The sequence below is a fragment of the Dufourea novaeangliae genome, unplaced genomic scaffold, assembly GCF_001272555.1.
Source record: "Dufourea novaeangliae isolate 0120121106 unplaced genomic scaffold, ASM127255v1 scaffold14, whole genome shotgun sequence".
Classification (NCBI taxonomy): Eukaryota; Metazoa; Arthropoda; class Insecta; order Hymenoptera; family Halictidae; genus Dufourea; species Dufourea novaeangliae.
Genome location: NW_015373890.1, coordinates 2,650,082 through 2,669,053, shown reverse-complemented (window position 1 = coordinate 2,669,053; position 18,972 = coordinate 2,650,082). Strand labels below are relative to the sequence as shown.

General features: G+C 29.7%; 4 protein-coding genes across 6 annotated transcripts; 2 read left to right on the top strand and 2 right to left on the bottom strand.

Moving 5' to 3' along the window:
- Positions 1 to 1,250: 1,250 nt before the first annotated feature.
- On the bottom strand, positions 1,251 to 5,222 carry LOC107186670 (GTP-binding protein Rheb homolog). Of its 3 annotated transcripts, none has more exons than XM_015574601.1 (6): positions 4,879 to 5,222; positions 4,025 to 4,143; positions 3,448 to 3,519; positions 1,741 to 1,948; positions 1,529 to 1,658; positions 1,251 to 1,467 (listed from the first exon to the last, which is right to left on the bottom strand). In XM_015574601.1, exons 2-6 carry the CDS (start codon positions 4,071 to 4,073, stop codon positions 1,378 to 1,380), a joined length of 549 nt encoding a protein of 182 aa, XP_015430087.1. In that variant the 5' UTR covers positions 4,074 to 4,143; positions 4,879 to 5,222; the 3' UTR covers positions 1,251 to 1,377. The 3 variants fall into 3 exon arrangements, with proteins under 3 accessions (XP_015430087.1, XP_015430094.1, XP_015430103.1); XM_015574608.1 differs by lacking the exon at positions 4,879 to 5,222 and adding an exon at positions 4,689 to 4,704; XM_015574617.1 differs by lacking the exon at positions 4,879 to 5,222 and adding an exon at positions 4,212 to 4,281.
- Positions 5,223 to 10,397: 5,175 nt separating this feature from the next.
- Positions 10,398 to 13,630, top strand: LOC107186056. The gene is made up of 5 exons (XM_015573856.1): positions 10,398 to 10,421; positions 11,724 to 11,782; positions 12,156 to 12,323; positions 12,852 to 12,979; positions 13,449 to 13,630. Exons 1-5 carry the CDS (start codon positions 10,398 to 10,400, stop codon positions 13,628 to 13,630), a joined length of 561 nt encoding a protein of 186 aa, XP_015429342.1.
- A 1,171-nt stretch (positions 13,631 to 14,801) lies between these two features.
- Positions 14,802 to 15,801, bottom strand: LOC107186047. The gene is made up of 2 exons (XM_015573845.1): positions 15,560 to 15,801; positions 14,802 to 15,057 (listed from the first exon to the last, which is right to left on the bottom strand). Exons 1-2 carry the CDS (start codon positions 15,799 to 15,801, stop codon positions 14,802 to 14,804), a joined length of 498 nt encoding a protein of 165 aa, XP_015429331.1.
- Positions 15,802 to 17,092: 1,291 nt separating this feature from the next.
- LOC107187006 (probable NADH dehydrogenase [ubiquinone] 1 alpha subcomplex subunit 12) lies at positions 17,093 to 18,073 on the top strand. Its single transcript, XM_015574998.1, has 3 exons — positions 17,093 to 17,217; positions 17,427 to 17,509; positions 17,757 to 18,073. The coding sequence occupies exons 1-3, from the start codon at positions 17,123 to 17,125 to the stop codon at positions 17,996 to 17,998; spliced, it is 420 nt and encodes a 139-aa protein (XP_015430484.1). The 5' UTR covers positions 17,093 to 17,122; the 3' UTR covers positions 17,999 to 18,073.
- The last annotated feature ends 899 nt before the right edge of the window (positions 18,074 to 18,972 follow it).

Genomic DNA, 18,972 nt, shown 5'->3' with positions numbered 1-18,972 from the left:
GGAAGAGAATCCGTTCACGACCATGGTCCCTTCTTAGATTTAACGTAGTTCACAAATTCACCGTTCTCATAACGTAGAGGGCAGCAGAAAATCCCTGACTTTTTATACTATCGGTATTTCAGAACATGAAACACGAAGTCCCATAAGATGATAGGTCTATCCTATACCTAGTCGGTGGTACTAGTCGTAAACTGTAGATGAGTAACTCTTCTAATTATAGTGTATCATATTACAGCGCCAACTGTGGTGTCTCGTAACTAAAAGCGAAAGAGGGAAATGTAAATTTTATTTATTATTCCCTTAGATTAGATATCCGATATAATATTAATAAAATAGAAAATAAATAGATATAAACCAATATATGAAAACAGATATTAAATGGAAGCTTATGTATTACCTTAGTAGAATGGTTTTATTAGATAAAGTTGAAAATGAAATTTCTGTTAAACTTTTGGAACATTAATATTTTACTGTCATTTATATAGTGATGAAGTTTACTCAAATTTGTTCAGCACCTAGGTAGACGTACATAGAATCATTTAGTTTCTAGTCGGAATGGGAGTATGTATTTGTACAATTTTTAATTACATTATAATGATTATATTTCGATAACTTATTTACATAGGGTAAACAATTTAAAATACACAAATAGCAGGAAACTTTATAATAATTATTAAATTTATGAAAACTGTGAACATTATTTTAATCATATCAAATATGAAATTTTATATGAGAGAAACGTTAAAATGTTTAAACAATTAGAAATCACCCACGAAAAGTGTAGGAAGCATAAGGTTTACTCGAATAATTTTTTGGTGGCTTTCATTATATCTCTTTATTAAAATTAATAAAAAAACAGTACCTTAATTTAAAAAATATTCACTCAAACAAATGTTTAAATGCGGAAGTGTAATAAACTAGAAATGAATTATGTCGTTATAAATTTTGTGACTAATTTTATTTTACCGTTAATGAAAAAATATAAACACCTCAGATTGAAGTTACATAAAATAAATCGAAATTAACTGTTTATTTTTACTGAAAAATATTTTCTAAAACATGAATTATACAAATTTATATTAATAAAAGTATATGTGATCAAAACCAGTTATCTCTTTTTTACTTTTGCAAAATAACGTTTACAAAAGTAAATGATAAACATACGTATTACCATGTATATTCTGAAATAGACAATATTTATAATATTTTTAACTTATATAGCAAGGAAAGATATAATTGTTTTACTTCCGCCATTTTGTATTTTTTATATCATTACAATTAATTTGTCTTCGGACGTGTATTATTATAATGCCAATTTCGCCACTTGGTTTTTATACATTTGAATTGCATCATAATTATATTTCCAATTAATGCAGCTTAGGAAATAATGCAATTGGATTTTTCTTGTACATTTCCATCAGCTTTTTCAATTTCGACCAATAATGTATGAAAAATATCAGCGACAGACTGAAATAAAAAGATAGATAATATCGAATTGGAAGGAATAATAATAATTAAGTAAACTTACTTCATTCTGTTTTGCACTGGTTTCTAAGAAAGCTGCGTGCCAGGAGTCTGCTAATCGCTTTCCTTGTTCTGTCGTTATCATTCGGTCTACGTATAAATCCGTTTTATTTCCTACTAATACAATTGGAACACTAAAATGCATAAAGCGCAACAGCATTACATATGTTAATTTATAATGAAATACCAAAACATAGTAAGTAGGAGACATCATACTGGACTTTTCCTGTAATATCCAGTAGCTTGTCATAAATAATTTGTACAACTTCGAAACTCTTTGCACTGGTTATACTATACACAAGGACATATCCATGAATGTCCATCGAATACTGTGTAGGAAATATACTATATTCATCTTGACCCGCTGTATCTACCAACTTAACTTCATAATCTTGACTATTTACTCTAGTACTTTTTGTAAATGCTGAAAAATATAAACATTAACTCGATCAGAAAGTAAATAATATTGAAACCAGTAGAACCCACATCTTTTATTCAAATATTACATTTTACTTGTTACTTTAAAATTCAAATATAAAATTTTATTTCCCATTTAATCAAAAGCAGATTTGTAAGCAATAAGATGTAGGGTACTACCGCAGCAACTATATTCAACTATGACAGATATAAATCACAAAAGAAGTATTTGAGTTTTATATATGACATTTAATTGAAATCACTCATGCTGAACATTAACAATGCATACATGCTATAATGAAGTTTGTGTAACTCGTTAATAATAGCTTTATGCACATCTACAGGCCTTGAATAATTCAAATTAATTCAAACAATGTAAACAATTAACGACTAATAATTTCAGTTTCTGTTAATGACAAATATCCACTTACTATAATGAATATGAAATATATTTCGAAGTTTTAAGAAGAATGCTATAATTTAATAAAGCATTGTATTGATAGCTTTATAAAAGTGAACTTTGTAATGTTGGTTACATAACGAATGATAATGGTAAGAAACATTCAGTTTACTTACACGCATAAATAATAGAATTATAATAAAATTGTATGGTAGATAATATCTATAACAGTGGTTCTTAGCCGGTGTTCCGCGAAATTATGAAAGCGGCGTACTAGTTAAGAAACTACGTTTTGAATCTTAATCAATGTACGTGTATTTAATCAAGGTACAATAGATGTGTTCATGCATATTTTTATTGTTAGTTTTATAACCTTAGTGATTTTGCTGTTCCACGAATTTTTCTTACACACAATCAAAATGTTTCGTGACTTTGAAAAGGTTAAGAACCACTGATGTATACATATAAAGATGAAAATCGTTCAATAAAAATATACACAGCAGAACGAGTATGCAAAGATTCCTTATAAAGATCAAAACATTCAAATGTATTCAACAATAAGCTCGTTTTATGTGTTATATTACTAATATTAACTAAAATTAAGAAAAAGTATAGAAAACAGCAAATTTTATATTCGCTTTTTACTCAATGTTTTGTTACTTACTTTCTGCATTTCAACAATTGACTTTGATTACTAGAAAATATGTGATGTGTTATATCCATTTCAAGCAAGGTTCCTTTTAAACCAAAAATAATGTTAACATTACTTTACATGAGCGTGCTATAAATAGATATACTGTGTTTATATTTAAAGTTATCTAGGTTACTATAGACATGATAACATACATCCTATATCAATATTAACTTAAACTGTTGATAAGCAATAAAATTGTAAGAAAAACATTAACTTGTATTTTTGGTTTAGGAGTTACTTATTCATTGGGTACAGCACATCTTATAAAATACCTGCCCATTAGATAATAAATGTTTATAAATCTATTGCTTGTTTACAGCATGAATTGTGAACAGAATGTGCAGAAAATACTACTAACAGTGTCATTAGAAATCTTTGAAGTAGCATGTAAGACGATACAGGTACTTCTTACTATTTTCTATAGTAGGGTCATATGAATCCACAAACTGTCCCTCGACGAACTGTATGCTCAATGACGACTTGCCTGTCAAAATTGATTAAGAAAAAAAAAAGAATTAGTATCAAATATATTATATGTAAAGTAATATAAATGTTACATTAATTATACATAAGCAAGAATTAGTTTGTATTAACAATTATTATAGTAAAATTTCTAAAACAAAATAAAAATTAAATTATTTTTTAACTAAATATTGAAACAAAGTAATGAAAAAAGAATACAAAAAAATAATGTTTCTGTAATTTTCTTGTTATTAAATATTATAATTCAAGATCCTGCTGTCTGTACAATTTTTCTAAAAGTTTAAAAGTTGATATAATATAGAATATATTAAATCATGCTCAAATATATTTATTGTTCATATCAGAATCAATATTATTATAAAACAACATAATGGTTTTAACTTTTTTTTCACAAGATATTATCATCAATTGGGAGGTAAATATGTCACATAGTATAAACATAACAAGACATACAATAATCTCATAAGAAATTAAAAATCATGATTGTAATGTTGATGATTCATTACCTACGGATCTATAACCCATAATAGCTATTTTCCTCTGTTTTGGCGGCATCTTTTAGCATTTATGAACAAAAAGGCTGCAACAATGTTCCATAAAGGTTGGTGCATGCTCCAGTTAAAACCTACAACATAAAATGAAAGTATTACGAAATACAATATTATTCTTAGTAAAGCAATAATTACTAGTTACATTAATATATTCCACTTTTCAGTGATTAACATAACAGTCTATGTTTGATTTCAATATATTGTATTCTTAATTACAGAAAGAGGAATACATCAAAGCAACTAAATAAATAGCACCCGAGTGTTCATTTCCATCATTTCTTTGATCACGTAGAAGTATGATTACATCACTACTGTTTCGCACAAATAAATAACTATGACTTTTTTAAATATATAAGGTTATCATTTGTATATTTGTAGCTGTGCATCCTATACAAGTTGATACAGCTTTGCGAATTTCGATGATAGAAAACAAAACAGTGAAAACATTATGATTTCAAGATACAAAAACAGTTCACAATATTTTCAAAACGAGAAGTTCTCTACAAAATCTTGAAACGTAAATTACAAAAACGGAACGTTCATGAGTGTGTCTATGTAAATACGTATCTATATATATACACATAAATGCACGCACATACGTAGGAGTCAAGTTCCTTACATGTCGGTGTACAATCCATATCCGTGAATTACAAAGTGAATTATTATTTAGTTGGGTTCAATATTTGTACGATACATGGTACATGCATACTCTTTATATTTTTTAACGGAAATATCGTACTCGTCGTAACCGACCAGAATGTCCAACTACTACGCATTGTTTATTGCACATGCATACATACACTACTCACCGAAAGGAACGAGGTGCATTAGGTGCGTTTCATATCAGACATATCGACTTGTGTTGTGCGTCCGTTAATTTAGCGGATTTAGCCAATTGAAAGTTGATATTTAACCGATTAATTGCTATCGCTTCCAACGGAAACTATTACGATCTTGCTTTGAACTGACGAGAGGAAGCACACGATGAATTACGCACTTGAAATGTCACATACAGGATGAGATTCACTGACTCATTAACGTTAATTAGTGTTACGTGTCACGAGACGCCGTGTTAATCTTACATGTATCTCACGAAAAACTATCGTCACAACGTTCGCCCGTTTATCGAGTTTTACTTACTGAAAAATGTGCAACAACGTGCAACAATGCGAGATTTTCACTACTACTTGCCAGCGGATATACCGATCGGATGCGCCATCTGCTCGAATAATTTGAAATGACGAAATTTGAATGCAACTACTGTATTTAATTTCTTTTATTATTCTCTTATGCTCATCTCTCTCTTCTCCTTATTTTTTTTAAATATCAATAACTCCAGTGTAGAATAATTAATGTGAAACAGACGTCACCTTAAAAGTAATTCTTCTTCAGCGTAACCATTACGTTTACGTTCACTAACTGGACCCGAGTGTCATTAGAGTGACGTACTTTAAAGTGATTTGAATAATCATATTTAAATCTATTTGATTGGAAAACAAGTGCGATGTTTATACACTGGTTTTATATGCAGCTTTTAACAAAGTGAACTCTATTTTAATTTTTCGTTCATTAATTGTAGCCAATAATATTTCATTTGAATAACAATTATTACACGCAAAGAGATTTATTAAGTTTTAGTAAGAATAATTTATCGTTGATAGTATAAATAGAACGAAGTGTTTGTGTTTCTATATATTTTCTTACTCTAAATAATTTATGTTTAGATTTAATTCTATATTAATTGTATTATTTATAAAAAATACTGCTGCAACTACTTATAAGTAACATTTATCAATTGGTATATAATATATAACACTAATGATAAAATTACAAATTGATACAAATCAAGCTAATGTATCAATAGAGTTTTTAAATAAATCGTTAAAATAATCTGAATCAATTTTTACAAATTTTAAGTAGAAAGAAGTTCTATTTAAGTATCATCAAATAAACGAGTATAAAAACATTAATTCTATAATAAAAAAATGTTGTTATTTAGGGAAGCTTGATGTATATACTTTCATAATTGCCAAATTTGTAACATTATGCGTTCCTGAAATACATATATTAAATAATTAACAAATTCGAAGTATATAATACATTTATTCAATTGTTGGCAAACTTTAACACATGTTTTTTACAATGTATATTAATATTTACATAAATAATATATTTTTTGTTTAAAGTGTGTTTTTAAGCAGGCTATTAATACTTAATGTACCGTTGAATGTTGTGCAACTAACATCGACACACCGCACTTTCCATTTTCTTAATGATGAGAAAAGGAGGAATAATAAATAAACACTCGTGACGATTTGAATCTCCTCGTTTTGTTTATCGTTTAGCATAGCAGACGTTTATTTCCTACGATTAAGGAGAAAGGAGTGCGATCCGTTGCATTCTTTAGGGGCAGCCAGATCTACATTTCATTTTTTACCCACTTTTTATGTTTTTCTGGATTAGTCCAATGATCTTTCTCTTTCTTTATTTTTGGACTTTCGTTACTGTGCGACTAATTTATCATATTCATTCTCTGATTCTATGAATACGAATTAGAAAAACAAAACGAATTATTTTCGTTTTTCTGTTATAAATTCATACCGACTCAAAATCAAATATGGTTGATTCAAAAGTCTTGTTCCTATATCCATGCTCTTAAACGAAATTACGTATTTCTTCCACTAGATAGAACGAGATGTCGTGTTTTAAATTAATTATTTCACAAACCTAATTACTCAAGGTATGAAGAAATTTGATCGAGCCACGTCTACTGTTCGCGTCAATTTGACCCCAAACACAAACCTTACTTTTTAACCATATTGTTTGTTTTAGAAAGTTATCTTTTTATATTTGTTTTATCTATTAGGTGTGCCAATAAATAATTTACTATGGTTGCAATAAAGTTGCGATAAAATTTACACTCAAAACGTATTTTCGATCTATTGTTTCGTCATAAAAGTCTAGGAAGCCAGAAAAAGGGCAGCAAATATCGTCAGGATACCATAAATATATAAATTTTTTCCACGCAAATATAATATTTTTACGAAACATTCAATGATCTATTTGGTATACCTAGTGTAAATATTTTTCTGTTTAATTTAACGTCGATGTCGATGTGACAATCGCCTGAACAGTAAGGACGCGAGAATTCACTTGAAGTTAATCGATTATTCGAACTTCATCCGCATAGTACCCAGATAGCACATAACGTCTAATGACGCCTTGAAGACGGCTTAAAGGCGTCTTAGACCTAACATGTGCAGAATGAGATACTTTTGTACATGCTTTTCGGGTACATTTTATATAAGTGATACATAAGGAAGTTAGCAGTCTAGTATATATAATATAGAAGTCGGTGGTACAAACCTGTATTTCGTTTCTCTAGTAACGAAAAAAAGTGGTGCACTTGCGAGCAATGCGTTCGAAATGCGCAACAAGTGAAACACACTGCGCACGCGAAAGATCAAAAGCGGGAACCGGTTTTTAATAACAACGTGGAAATATCCGAGGACAGCTCCCTTCGATCGTGAATTACTTTCTCTGGAAGAACAGTGAGAAAGTGTCTAGGAAAAGTTCGACGGTTAGAAAACGGAGACCTTAATTTCGAAAAGATTTCCTTGGAAGGTGTTTCTTTTTCAATCAGTTCGCCGCGTCGTCGTCGTCGAGCCGCTTATACGAGAGATCATCTTTACGACTTTGTTTTCTATGCGAGCACAGGTGCGAATACACTTATTTTTAATACGGTCTGATTGAGATTCATAGCTCTGACATTTTTACGATCAATGTTTACCGTCGTGAATATGTTTTCGTTAGGAGTGAATCACGCTGGTAAAGCGAGGAACAATGGAGGCAACAGAATCGATTTATAGAAATTTATACACGCGAATTTGTAAGAAAATTAAATGAAGCTTCCTGGGTCTTAATTATGTGGATCCAGTGATTACAACATATTATAGAATTCGATGGACGATAGGATAATCGGATTTTTTCATGCCACAGTATGAATTTATTATATTATATACAGTAGACATTTACTTCTTTTTAGCTGTTGCTATTGCGCTGTTCAATTGTTGTTTTTTTAATAGGTGTAACAATTCTAGACAAGGTACTATTTTGTATCTGACAATATAAGAAATGTTTCTGAAGTAATGAATACCTTCGGAAGACTCGAATAAATTTCTTGTCAAAAATGTGTTATTATTTTTTATTTATTGGTCATTTTGGACACAATTTTATGCCATAAAATTGGTGTAAATATATAATAGCGGACAAAATGGTAACCACCTTTTTATTTATTTTATTTTTAGTATTTTTTTAACGTCAATTTGAAACTTTGGCATATGTTTAATATATATGTGTATTCTGATAGAGAATTAAAAGCTATATCAAACCCTGTATATTAAGATTTTAATATTCATGCTAAGTTTTATTAAAATCAGAATTTTCGGGTTCAGTACCTTCCCTTGTGAGTCCGAATCGAAGAAAAGGACAGCGTGTGAAATAGAAAAAGGTAGTCAAAATGGCAGACAAAAAACCTAAAAGTAAGAAGGAACTTGAAAAAACGATGAATCATGTGGAATCACGAACTTGATAATGATTTCCTTAAAAAACTGATACACTCGATGTACAATAGATGCAAAGCAGTTATCAAGGTCCACAGAGGCTATATATAAAGTGCTGAGTTATTTCAGTATAATATAGAAAAGTTCAAAATAACCTTGTACAAGTACAAATGGACATTTAAAGAGAATAAAGAATCAGACACATGTTCCTATTCTTTAAGATTATTCTTGATTAATGTACTTCTTTCTATCACTTTCAGGGAAGTGTATTCGAGAGATAACCCCATTTGTCGACATGTTACCTTAATAGTTTTCTATGAAAAATGGTGAGAGGATTCGATGTATGCAAAAAAAAAAATGGTTTCCATTTAAAAAAATAATGTAGCTGCAAAATGCACATGCATTATTTCACTTGCAAGAAAAATATGATCATGAATATGTAGTCCATTTTTTCCAACCAAAAAAAATGGTATGGCTTGTTACAGTTGCGTAAATCACCCTGTATATGGTAACTCTGTATGTACAATTATTGAGGATGCTATATAGACGAACTTACGCGTGCAAGTTATCTTTGCACGCTGATCGATAGAGTGCAAGAAACTAGCACAATTTCCCCTTTAGCGATACGTGTGCTTGCTTTTTCATCCTATTCTTGTTTTGCCCATCAAGATCGGGCGCCATTGAAACGAAAGTGAACAGCCGGGAGGCAAGCTTATCCGTAGAATCAGTACACGGTGGTTATTTATTGTTGTCACTTATAAATGTCCAATATTTCTCCGGTAAGTTAGGTCTGTGTTTCACTTGTACCTCGAGTGAAACGATTAATGAATAATATGCTTGATTATTTAAGAAAGAAATCAATGCGAAGGATTTACAACTGACTGTTCACTTGTCCTGAAAAGATATTCAAGTTCTTTCATTTGCAAAATAACTTATTAAAAGAAAGAATCGCTTGGTACTTCTATTGAGATCCCCGACAAACCAACAAACATTTTTTTTAAATGTCGCGTTTGTGCAACTTTGGGCATTTTTTTTATTGAAAAACGTAAATAACTTATATATCATTTTGCCGAAATATAAAAAAATGCATTATACATAATATTAAACACCATACTATAAAAACCACACGAGGAGGATAAACCAAAAAATGTCTATGCTTTAAAAAAAAATTGGTTTAATATAGTGCTACGAATAGAATTTCTTCGAAAACGTCGTAGGATCTACGTGGCAGAAGAAATAGCGACGAAAAAAAAAAATCAAGCCGATCGTTGAAAGCCTCTTCACAACTGCAACCGGAAAAATAGAATTCAATAATGTAAATTCACTGAAAAAAAGAATTGCCAGTGAAACGTTACGTTAACGCAACGTTGGGTCTTAATACGGGTGAAATTAACAAAATTTCTGTGTAAGCGCATAGAATGCAAAAAGAAAAATATCATATAACCCGTTAATAGCTGCGATAGAATTTCATCGCGTTCACGTAAGAATATTTTACAGAAATAATATGTATTGCATCGATTTGAAAGCGAAGGAAACTAGTTAAGTGGCTCGCGCATACACCTGGCTTTTCTAAGTAATGTCAAGAAACCGAACCGTGAATCGAGGCGACTAAAACAAAACACTGGGGTCCTCGAAGCCCCCCAGGAAAAGAGAGTTTTAGCGGTGTAGATATAAGGGGATCCTGTTTCCTCGGAATTCTCAGTTTGTTACCGGAATCGCGCGACGAACAAACTATTTAGCGGTCGGCGAACTGTAAAATCGTCACCATGAGGACGGAATTGTTGTTTCAAGTAAATCGTTAACACACACACACACACACACACACACACACACACATATACTCCCGTTCATAAGTTTAGGTAGAGATGGCGTGAACTTTACTTGTGAATCACGAATGATTCGATCACGTTCGTTCCCAATCACGGTGATTTTTCACAGTGATAAATTTTACAGTTCTAGACAACAGTTACGCTAATATAAACTAGTTAAAGTAGCTCGAAATATGTAATATTTATGAAACATCATATTTTGTTCGCACAGGCCAGGTGTCCTAATACTTATGAATGGCAGTGCACCTTAACAAACGTGCTCCCTTATCGTGTATTCATTAGCATTCAGGTTTTGCGAAGAGTTCGTCTGTGTGTTCGACAATAACTGCCATTTGATATACACTACTGAACAGGTAAGTGATAGGACAAACATGTAAGAAGACTTTTATTATCATTTTTATGTAGAATGACGCTGTAAAACAAAAGTTTTACCTTTAATTTTTACAAGGTCAAACCAAGGACATCTCGAGTTTTTTAAGTGCAATACTTTATTTTCGCCAAGGTCATTTCAAGAACACAAGGTAAACTTACATTTTTTCTGTAGGTACTTTCAGAATAACAAAACAAAAATATAGCATTGTATTTGACGAATCACGAGATGAGCTTAGTATGACCTTGAACAATTGAAAGTAAATTTTGTTTACGGTGACATTCTACATAAAAAATTATGATGAAAGTCTTCTTAGATTTTTGATCTATCACCCACCGTTAAGTAATCATATCGAACAGCACTAATCGTGCGACACTCGGTATTTAGAAGAATGAAAAGTATATGACTGAAAAAGTGAGAGAACTTACCACGGAACATAAGACTAAAATAACGATAGTCTCATTTCGTAATTGAAAGAATTAATTAATGATTGTTTTTTTCTCTTCAAATGTGCTGAAAAAAACTCAGAGGAAAAATATTTATTAGAGACTTTCTTCTATTTATTGAGCTCATCGAGTGATTGAAAGCAATCCTTTTATAAATAGCTATGCAAATTATATGAAACTTAACGAAAAAAATAACTTCAGCGAATATTAGCAAAATTTCTTCAGATTTTTACATTGGGAATCTGTTCGAACGATGAAATCGATGAATGCAAAAAGGTCTCTTAATAAAAAGTTTGAATAAATTGGGTACTATCAGTCAAAAAATTGACAATGACGAAACTGAGGTTTTCTCTTAAGATATTACGAATTATTATTAACGGTTACAAATTCGATTGCATAATTTTATATATCATTGGATTGCATGGAATGATTTTGTCTAATTTTCAGTTCACCTTGCTATTGACGATATTATTGGTTGCTTCCTCAGAAGGATTCTTCTTCGAATAGTAAGTGACATTTTTTACTTTCATTTTATTCGAAGAGAAGGGGACTCTTCTAGAGTAACGCGGGAATTTTTTCTAATATTTATTAACACATCCCAAGAATTATTATTATTATTTATCGTCTATATATTGTAAATTACAAATTTTATACATATTATACAATAAGTTACTTTCATAACAGTGAAATTCTTAATAAAAATAATTTTATTCTTTTAATAATTTCTACTGTTGCAAATTACTTCATAAAATTATGAATCTCTATAAACATTCACAGGCTATTTATTTATACGATTCATTAAACTTGAGAATTTCTATAATCTATTTTACATATTCGCGGATTAAAATTTTTAAGATAACATAAGTTCTGTTATTTCAGTCCTAAGAAAGTTATATCGCACTTTCTCCAAGCGTTAAAAGAAAAGAAAGAAGCGAAGAAAAGGCCGTCGATAGAGCATTTACACTTGCATTATTTCCCCGTGGTGCACGCGTTCCCCGATCCACCGACGAAAGCGCCCAAGAAACATGAACTCGACGAACTTCATAAGTATGTCCAATGTTTGTAACAATAAGAAGAACGTAAAGTGTCAACTATAGTGAGATTGAAACAAAATTAAAGTATTGGTAATACCGAAATAGATTTTAATGCCAAGCGAAATGTACCTCCAGACGAAGCTTTAATTTTTTTTTTAGTAATCACAATAATTTTATTTAACCAATACAATGGTAATTTCTTTTAAACAGTAATTGCAGTTAAATTTTTTTTTAAGTTACTATGAAAAATTGGTGAATACGAATAACACATTTAATGAATTTTAAATTACCATAAAAATTCGAGTTGTAACTGAATAGTTATGGTGATCTTTTCTTTATGGTCAAATAAGTCTATTTAATTTAATCGGTTAGAGAAGGTATATATGTAATTTGTTTTCAACGAAAGTTCATGTAAATAATGTATATAACTTATTATATAAATATCAATTGATATCCTTATAGGAAATAATTACTGGATTATTTGATAATGATTCAATGACAAGGAATAATATGTTTATGTTATAAAAAATATTATGTTTAGTGAACATCTAGCTGCGTTCGGGTGGTCCGACCATGAATACAAACATGTTCCTGATCCTGAAATCACATTTCCATCGTCCATATCGGAACCGTGGTTCGAAGCTAAACCATGGAAACATGAAATTTTGGGTGAGATTAATTATTATAATGTTTATATAAATGATTATAATATTATTCATGTCGTCGTAATAAAACTGATAACATTGTGTTATCTTTAATTTCCCAGAAACTGTTTTTCGATAGTATATATGTATAGAATGAAATCAGAAGAACAGAATATATTTAAATAGTTATCTCCATTATTATAACTTTTACGATAACAATCTTAATAATTACTCTTCAATTACTACTAAGTTTGCAACGAAAGTTTGACTTGAATTAATACCTATGTGAATAAACGATCAGAGATCTTGTTACTTTTATAAATGTTTAATGTGTACGTGATGAAATTTCGAAATTTACAATGTTAATAATATATTAACCATGAATAGTTTGCGGATTTTTATACAAATTTAGATTTCTTCTAAATTATTTTATAAATGTAGAAACTATCGCTTTTTAATTTGAAGTCTATCTAACTTTTTTAATGATTTTACAGAATCAGATCTATCAGAAACGGTGGATGACAGTGAGAATGAAGATATATTTGTTCAAGTACCATATAACCAAAAGATTATCATTGAAAATGAACATACGGGTAAGCTCAAAAAACTAAAACATGGTCTATTGGCAGCACTTTATCATAAAATCACTGATTCCAAAAAACATCTGCATCTGTGAATCGAATGAGGAAGGATTAGTTGAAACACATTAATAATATCAATAGCCAGTTCTACGTTTCATAGGCCAAAATATGAGGAATAATCATCCAAGACGTGACTTCTTTCGAAGTTAAAGTACCAACTAATAAATATCGAATAGAAAATATCTCATTATTAGGTTTCATTTTGTAAATCAATTGTGTTCATGAATGAACAATCTCAGTTTTATTACATTTTCTGCGAATAGTAAAATTTATATAAAATCGAGGTTCAATGTTGACTAAATTCAAAAGTATATGGATAGTTATAATAAAGTAAGAATACTCTTTTATTTTTCCTATTAGTGTAGGATTACAATGTTCCTGTTATTGTTATATCTTCTAGATAATGTTAAAATAGTTGAAATATTTGTTTCCTTGTTAGTGTTGTTTTTTTATATTTTCATATATATTTTCATTATATATTTTTCATTTTTGTTAATTTTTATACGATTGTTTTACCGCTCGATGTGTATGAGACACATGTTCTGTTCCAATGTAGTTTTAGATGCATACAAAATGTGATAGTATAGTAGTGTTCTTACAATAAAAGTTACTGACAACAGAAATCGTGTGATGTGTTTTATTTATTCAATTTTTTATTACAAAAATTGGAACGTTTATATATGAACTTACTTATCGTTAGTAATTTGATAATGCATGATTATATTATGTGTATAATAGATCAGCTTACATATTCAATTCAATTCAATTAAAATAACATTATTCCGCACACTAATAACTGATCCTATATACTTTTTTCAAATGTAATACTTATTTATTATATAATTTCAATATTATTTGTTCCCGGTTTTTCCACGCAGTTCGCCAATTTCAAAGAAGCAAAATACCGAAGAATTTGATCAAAATTGAATGAAATGTTTTCTCCTTTCTTTATTACAGTGACACAATCAATAGAAAGGATAAAATCTTGGATTTGCTTAAACATTCACAAGTCTGATTTTATATTCCTATTTTATACCTTCTGAAGAAATTATATATTTTATATATTTTAATTTTGTACAATATTTGACTACTTCTTAAAAATTTATCAAAACTTCTTGCGTTTTGCATAGTCACGTGTGTCGTAAATACATAAACAGGGGGTATTTATTATTTTTACATAGTATACAATTTTTAGCGCAATATTGTTTATATATAAAGCTTGAGCTTACTATACTTCCTTTCTTTCATACAATCCGTAAGCACTTCATAAGATGTTTCCAACAATCGAGATATGACCGAGGGTGGCTTCAGCTTTCTTTCTTCTATGCGTATTTTCTGTTGCTCTTGGTGATATTTTTCGATACTAGAGGCGAGTAATTGCATGTATTTCCGATCTGTCAATCGCACAATGTGACTTCCCATTATATGCTCTAGTCGTGATTTCACCGGTGGATAATTTATTCTGTAAAAATAGCGCGTAGAAATAACTTGAAAATAGAACCGTTCAAATTCGTTATACTACTCTGTTTTCTCATTAAAAAAGGTGATTAATTGCTCTGGTTATATCAAGACTTTACATGAATATAGAACGATCTGTTGTTTGAAATATTCAAGATGGCAGAAAATTCGCCAAACGTTACTATCATTCGACGTTTTTATAACTTATAACTGAATGGCTTGATTTTTACCAAATGTATTTAATTCTTTATAATTATCTTTTTTCCGTTTTTTTCATAGTGTAATTAAATAAGAGCATAATTATTTTCTTTGTTTTTTTTCGCTTTCTTATTTATGGTAAATGAGAGTGCGCAACTTACAATAAAATAAAAACATTTAGAATAGTTCAATGAAATTTTTATTTTATTTTTAATCGAACAAAGATAATACATTTCTGTTTCGTCTACCTTTTTGGAAGTCTGTCTACAAGAAGAATATGTGAATTTGCATTATCGTTCGGAACTTACGCGTATTTTACATATTCCGTTTCCCACCACTTCAAAGGTGTATCCAAGGGGTCGAGGCTAGAAACGAACATTTTCCGAATATTTTCAGCTTCTATTTCTTTCTTTCTCCGCGCAGCCCTTTTGGCTGCTTCCTTCTTCGCGTCATCGTTAGATACAACCGCCTGGACAGAATCCTCATTCGACACTCTTCTTCTCGACTTGGTTTGCTTAGGCTTTACATCTGTCTGTTCTATTATCGACATTTGTACAATTCTTTTTTAAATAATTCTATACACTCATTTCTTCAACGCAATCGTCAGGCAAAACTGAAAATATTCTCGGCGGCCAACAAAGTTTGTGATATAAAGTACAGTTTAATTTTGGGAGTGTAATTGCCAAATGAACGTTGTGAGTGAATTTAGCAGATTTAAGAAACGAAAACACTCTCAATTCATTGTATGCTTTATACGTGTGTGTTATTTAGAAACAAAAATGTGTTTTCGAAAGTGTAACAAACATGAAAAAATATAAGAATAATTATTTATTTTAAATTTAAGAAGAGATACAAAGAAATCATTCTTGTGTTGTAATAACGATATTCTGATAATTATATTTAAAGCACTTCTTCATTTATTAAATAACAGTTGCAAATTATTGACTAAAGTGATAACATTTGTTTCTCGAAGTATTGCCATCTTGTACGAAAGCATTTGTTTCGTTTATGCACAATCCCAAATGGAATTGGTTCGAGTAGATTAAATTCACTCGTTAATATGTACTCTGATCAATGACTACTAAACCTTGACCCTGTAGCCGTGCAGCTGATAAGCGACTATAATGATTGCATACGTTTTTCGCACGTATTATGCTTCATCGACAGTCTCTTCAATTTTCATATTAATCACCACAGTTTAAGATTATAAGCTTGATTAAATTTACAGTCCCTTTATAAATATAAATCCCATTGAATAAAATAAAATATTGTGTGTTAAGAAAATGATTGACAAAAAGAGATTTTTTGTGAGAAGAGAAACCATTGTACGTTGTAGTTGTGTAAGATATTTTGCATAATTTATTAACCATTCAAATAAGTAATGTAATTTTATTTATAATATAGAAACTAATTTTATAAAAATAAACATACGATCATACCATAGCGTTTGAATATTCCCGCGTCTGCAATCAACACTTAAGGATAGTTCTCAAGCTCAACTAAGGTTTATTTTCAACGACACAACACAGATTATATTTAATTCAAACAGTAAAAAGTAATCACAAGATTTGTAGTAATTATTTCACTATTAGCGTAAAAAATATAGCTTACAAATATTCATTAATATAAAAATATTATTCACTATTTTCAGTAAGAATATCATGACCTTTCTATGTAGATTCTCAGAATTTTTGTTAAATGTGCGTAACATAAATATTCAAATGGGTAAATTCTGTGAAAAGTAGTAGTAAAACATTAAAAATTACCTTTACACGTAAATAATGACACAAATCTTGCGGTTTATATAGTTAAGGGTGTTTGCGTATTCCTGTGATGCTGTGGTCTGTGGTTGGAATAATTCGGAAACAAACATGGCGAAGCTATTGGGGTTAGATAAAGTTGTAAAATTCGTTCGAATAATACGAGAAAATGGGGGTATTTTTAAATCATTGCGCACTGCATACAGGTTATTATCATATTAAATATTTATTCCAATGAACTTTGCGGCAACTCTCTTCATAGAAATCATTTACGAATGATCATTATTTAAGTATTACATTAACAAACCTAATAATAGATTGTAGTTATTAATGAACAGTGCAGAGTTTTAATACAAAGATATAAAAACATTTCATTTGTGTTATATTATATCCTTTCGTATTCTGAATATTTTAGGATGGATACATTAAAAAGTGGAACCTGTGTAGGCGAGGATGAATTTGGAAACAGATACTTTGAAAATAATGAATATTTCTATGGTAAGTAAAAGAATTAAGAATTATTGGCTTGTTTAAATAATTACTTCAAATGTTGCACACTATGATAAAAGTATAATTCAATGTAATTTGCATTAATCATGCAGAGCGAAATAAGCAATAGTATATGACAACATTGTGATCTATTGTCTAACTTAATAGACTTTTTAAAAATTTAAGTATAATTTCTAGCACATCAAGGCACTATCGATTCTTTTGAAACATATATTATGTATATATTGTAATATAGGTACAAACAGATGGGTAGTATATTCGGACAGGTACGGTATGGACTATGATGGTTCTCAAGTAACACCGGAATGGTTTGGATGGTTACATTATAAAACAGACTTACTCCCTCATAAGGATCCATCACGACCAAAACATAAATGGATGACAGAACACAAACCAAATTTATCTGGTACAAATGAAGCTTATATGCCTTATAGTACTGTGCCACCAAAGATACAACCATGGAAACCACAACAATAGTATACTTTTGCTGTATTCTATTAACAAATAGAATTGTTTAGACTTATTACTACAATAATGAGTATAATATGTAATTAAATGTAAATAAAGTAATTGTCTGTATGAAAGATACACAAACGTTTGTATATTTGTAAGACAGTATAATATTTATAATTATTTTGTCTGTTATTGTATATATGTATCAAATGAATACATTTGAAATACTTAGAAATTTCACTGTATGCATACTATAGTATTGTGTTAAACATCGGAGTGTCATTCTTTAATTCTATAAACATACTCCCATGATCGAACTGTGAATCTTCATCAAAATTATTTGTTTTTTTAATTTATTTTATTTCACACATTTGCAAATGTTATAAATGCATAAAATTCAGTCTACTCAGTGCACAAGATAAATGAACATAATACATTTGTTTTCATACATTTTTTTCAGTAAATAACAATCGGGATTTATATTATTTTAATTAAAATTTCGACCTAAAATTGTTGTTTAATTAAAGAAGATTAAGTTAAAAATATCAATTTTAAAAATTACAAGTTCTTAAATCGAAAACACATAAATTCAGCTATTGCGTGACAATAGCATTAGAAACTTCGTTCTGTTTACATATACGTATTCCATTTTACGATCTATAGTTAGTCAATTTTACGATCCACAGGAAGTTGTGCTTTTCCTGCAACTCTTGCTCCTCAATTTGTTTTTAAGAAGAAAATTCAAACTAAATTAATAAAGAATTTAAATAACATACTAATTATAATTCTTACATTCTCTAATAAAAATTTTGTCTCATCTACTGAAACGTTAAATTTAAATATTTTTTCCTAGTTCAAACCTCTACAATTTCCTATGAGAATTAATGTCAATACAATTCTTTGTGAAATAGTTCTTCTATTACAATATTTTTAATATATTTACAAGTTATTAGGCAATTTTCAAATAGTAACGCCAAATCTCGTAAAATGTATAAAGT

Excerpts from the sequence above, each read along its gene's own strand:
- LOC107186047 (XM_015573845.1), bottom strand. The coding sequence starts at position 15,801 with ATGTCGATAATAGAACAGACAGATGTAAAGCCTAAGCAAACCAAGTCG. Across the intron at positions 15,058-15,559 it reads ACGGAATATGTAAAATACGC|AATAAATTATCCACCGGTGA; the intron begins GTAAGTTCCGAA and ends CTATTTTTACAG.
- LOC107186056 (XM_015573856.1), top strand. The coding sequence starts at position 10,398 with ATGAGGACGGAATTGTTGTTTCAA. Across the intron at positions 10,422-11,723 it reads GGACGGAATTGTTGTTTCAA|TTCACCTTGCTATTGACGAT; the intron begins GTAAATCGTTAA and ends TCTAATTTTCAG. Across the intron at positions 12,324-12,851 it reads GAACTCGACGAACTTCATAA|TGAACATCTAGCTGCGTTCG; the intron begins GTATGTCCAATG and ends TATTATGTTTAG.
- LOC107186670 (XM_015574601.1), bottom strand. The coding sequence starts at position 4,073 with ATGCCGCCAAAACAGAGGAAAATAGCTATTATGGGTTATAGATCCGTA. Across the intron at positions 1,949-3,447 it reads TGACCCTACTATAGAAAATA|CATTTACAAAAAGTACTAGA; the intron begins GTAAGAAGTACC and ends TATATTTTTCAG. Across the intron at positions 1,659-1,740 it reads GATATTACAGGAAAAGTCCA|TGTTCCAATTGTATTAGTAG; the intron begins GTATGATGTCTC and ends TATGCATTTTAG.
- LOC107187006 (XM_015574998.1), top strand. The coding sequence starts at position 17,123 with ATGGCGAAGCTATTGGGGTTAGATAAAGTTGTAAAATTCGTTCGAATA. Across the intron at positions 17,218-17,426 it reads TCATTGCGCACTGCATACAG|GATGGATACATTAAAAAGTG; the intron begins GTTATTATCATA and ends TGAATATTTTAG. Across the intron at positions 17,510-17,756 it reads AAATAATGAATATTTCTATG|GTACAAACAGATGGGTAGTA; the intron begins GTAAGTAAAAGA and ends ATTGTAATATAG.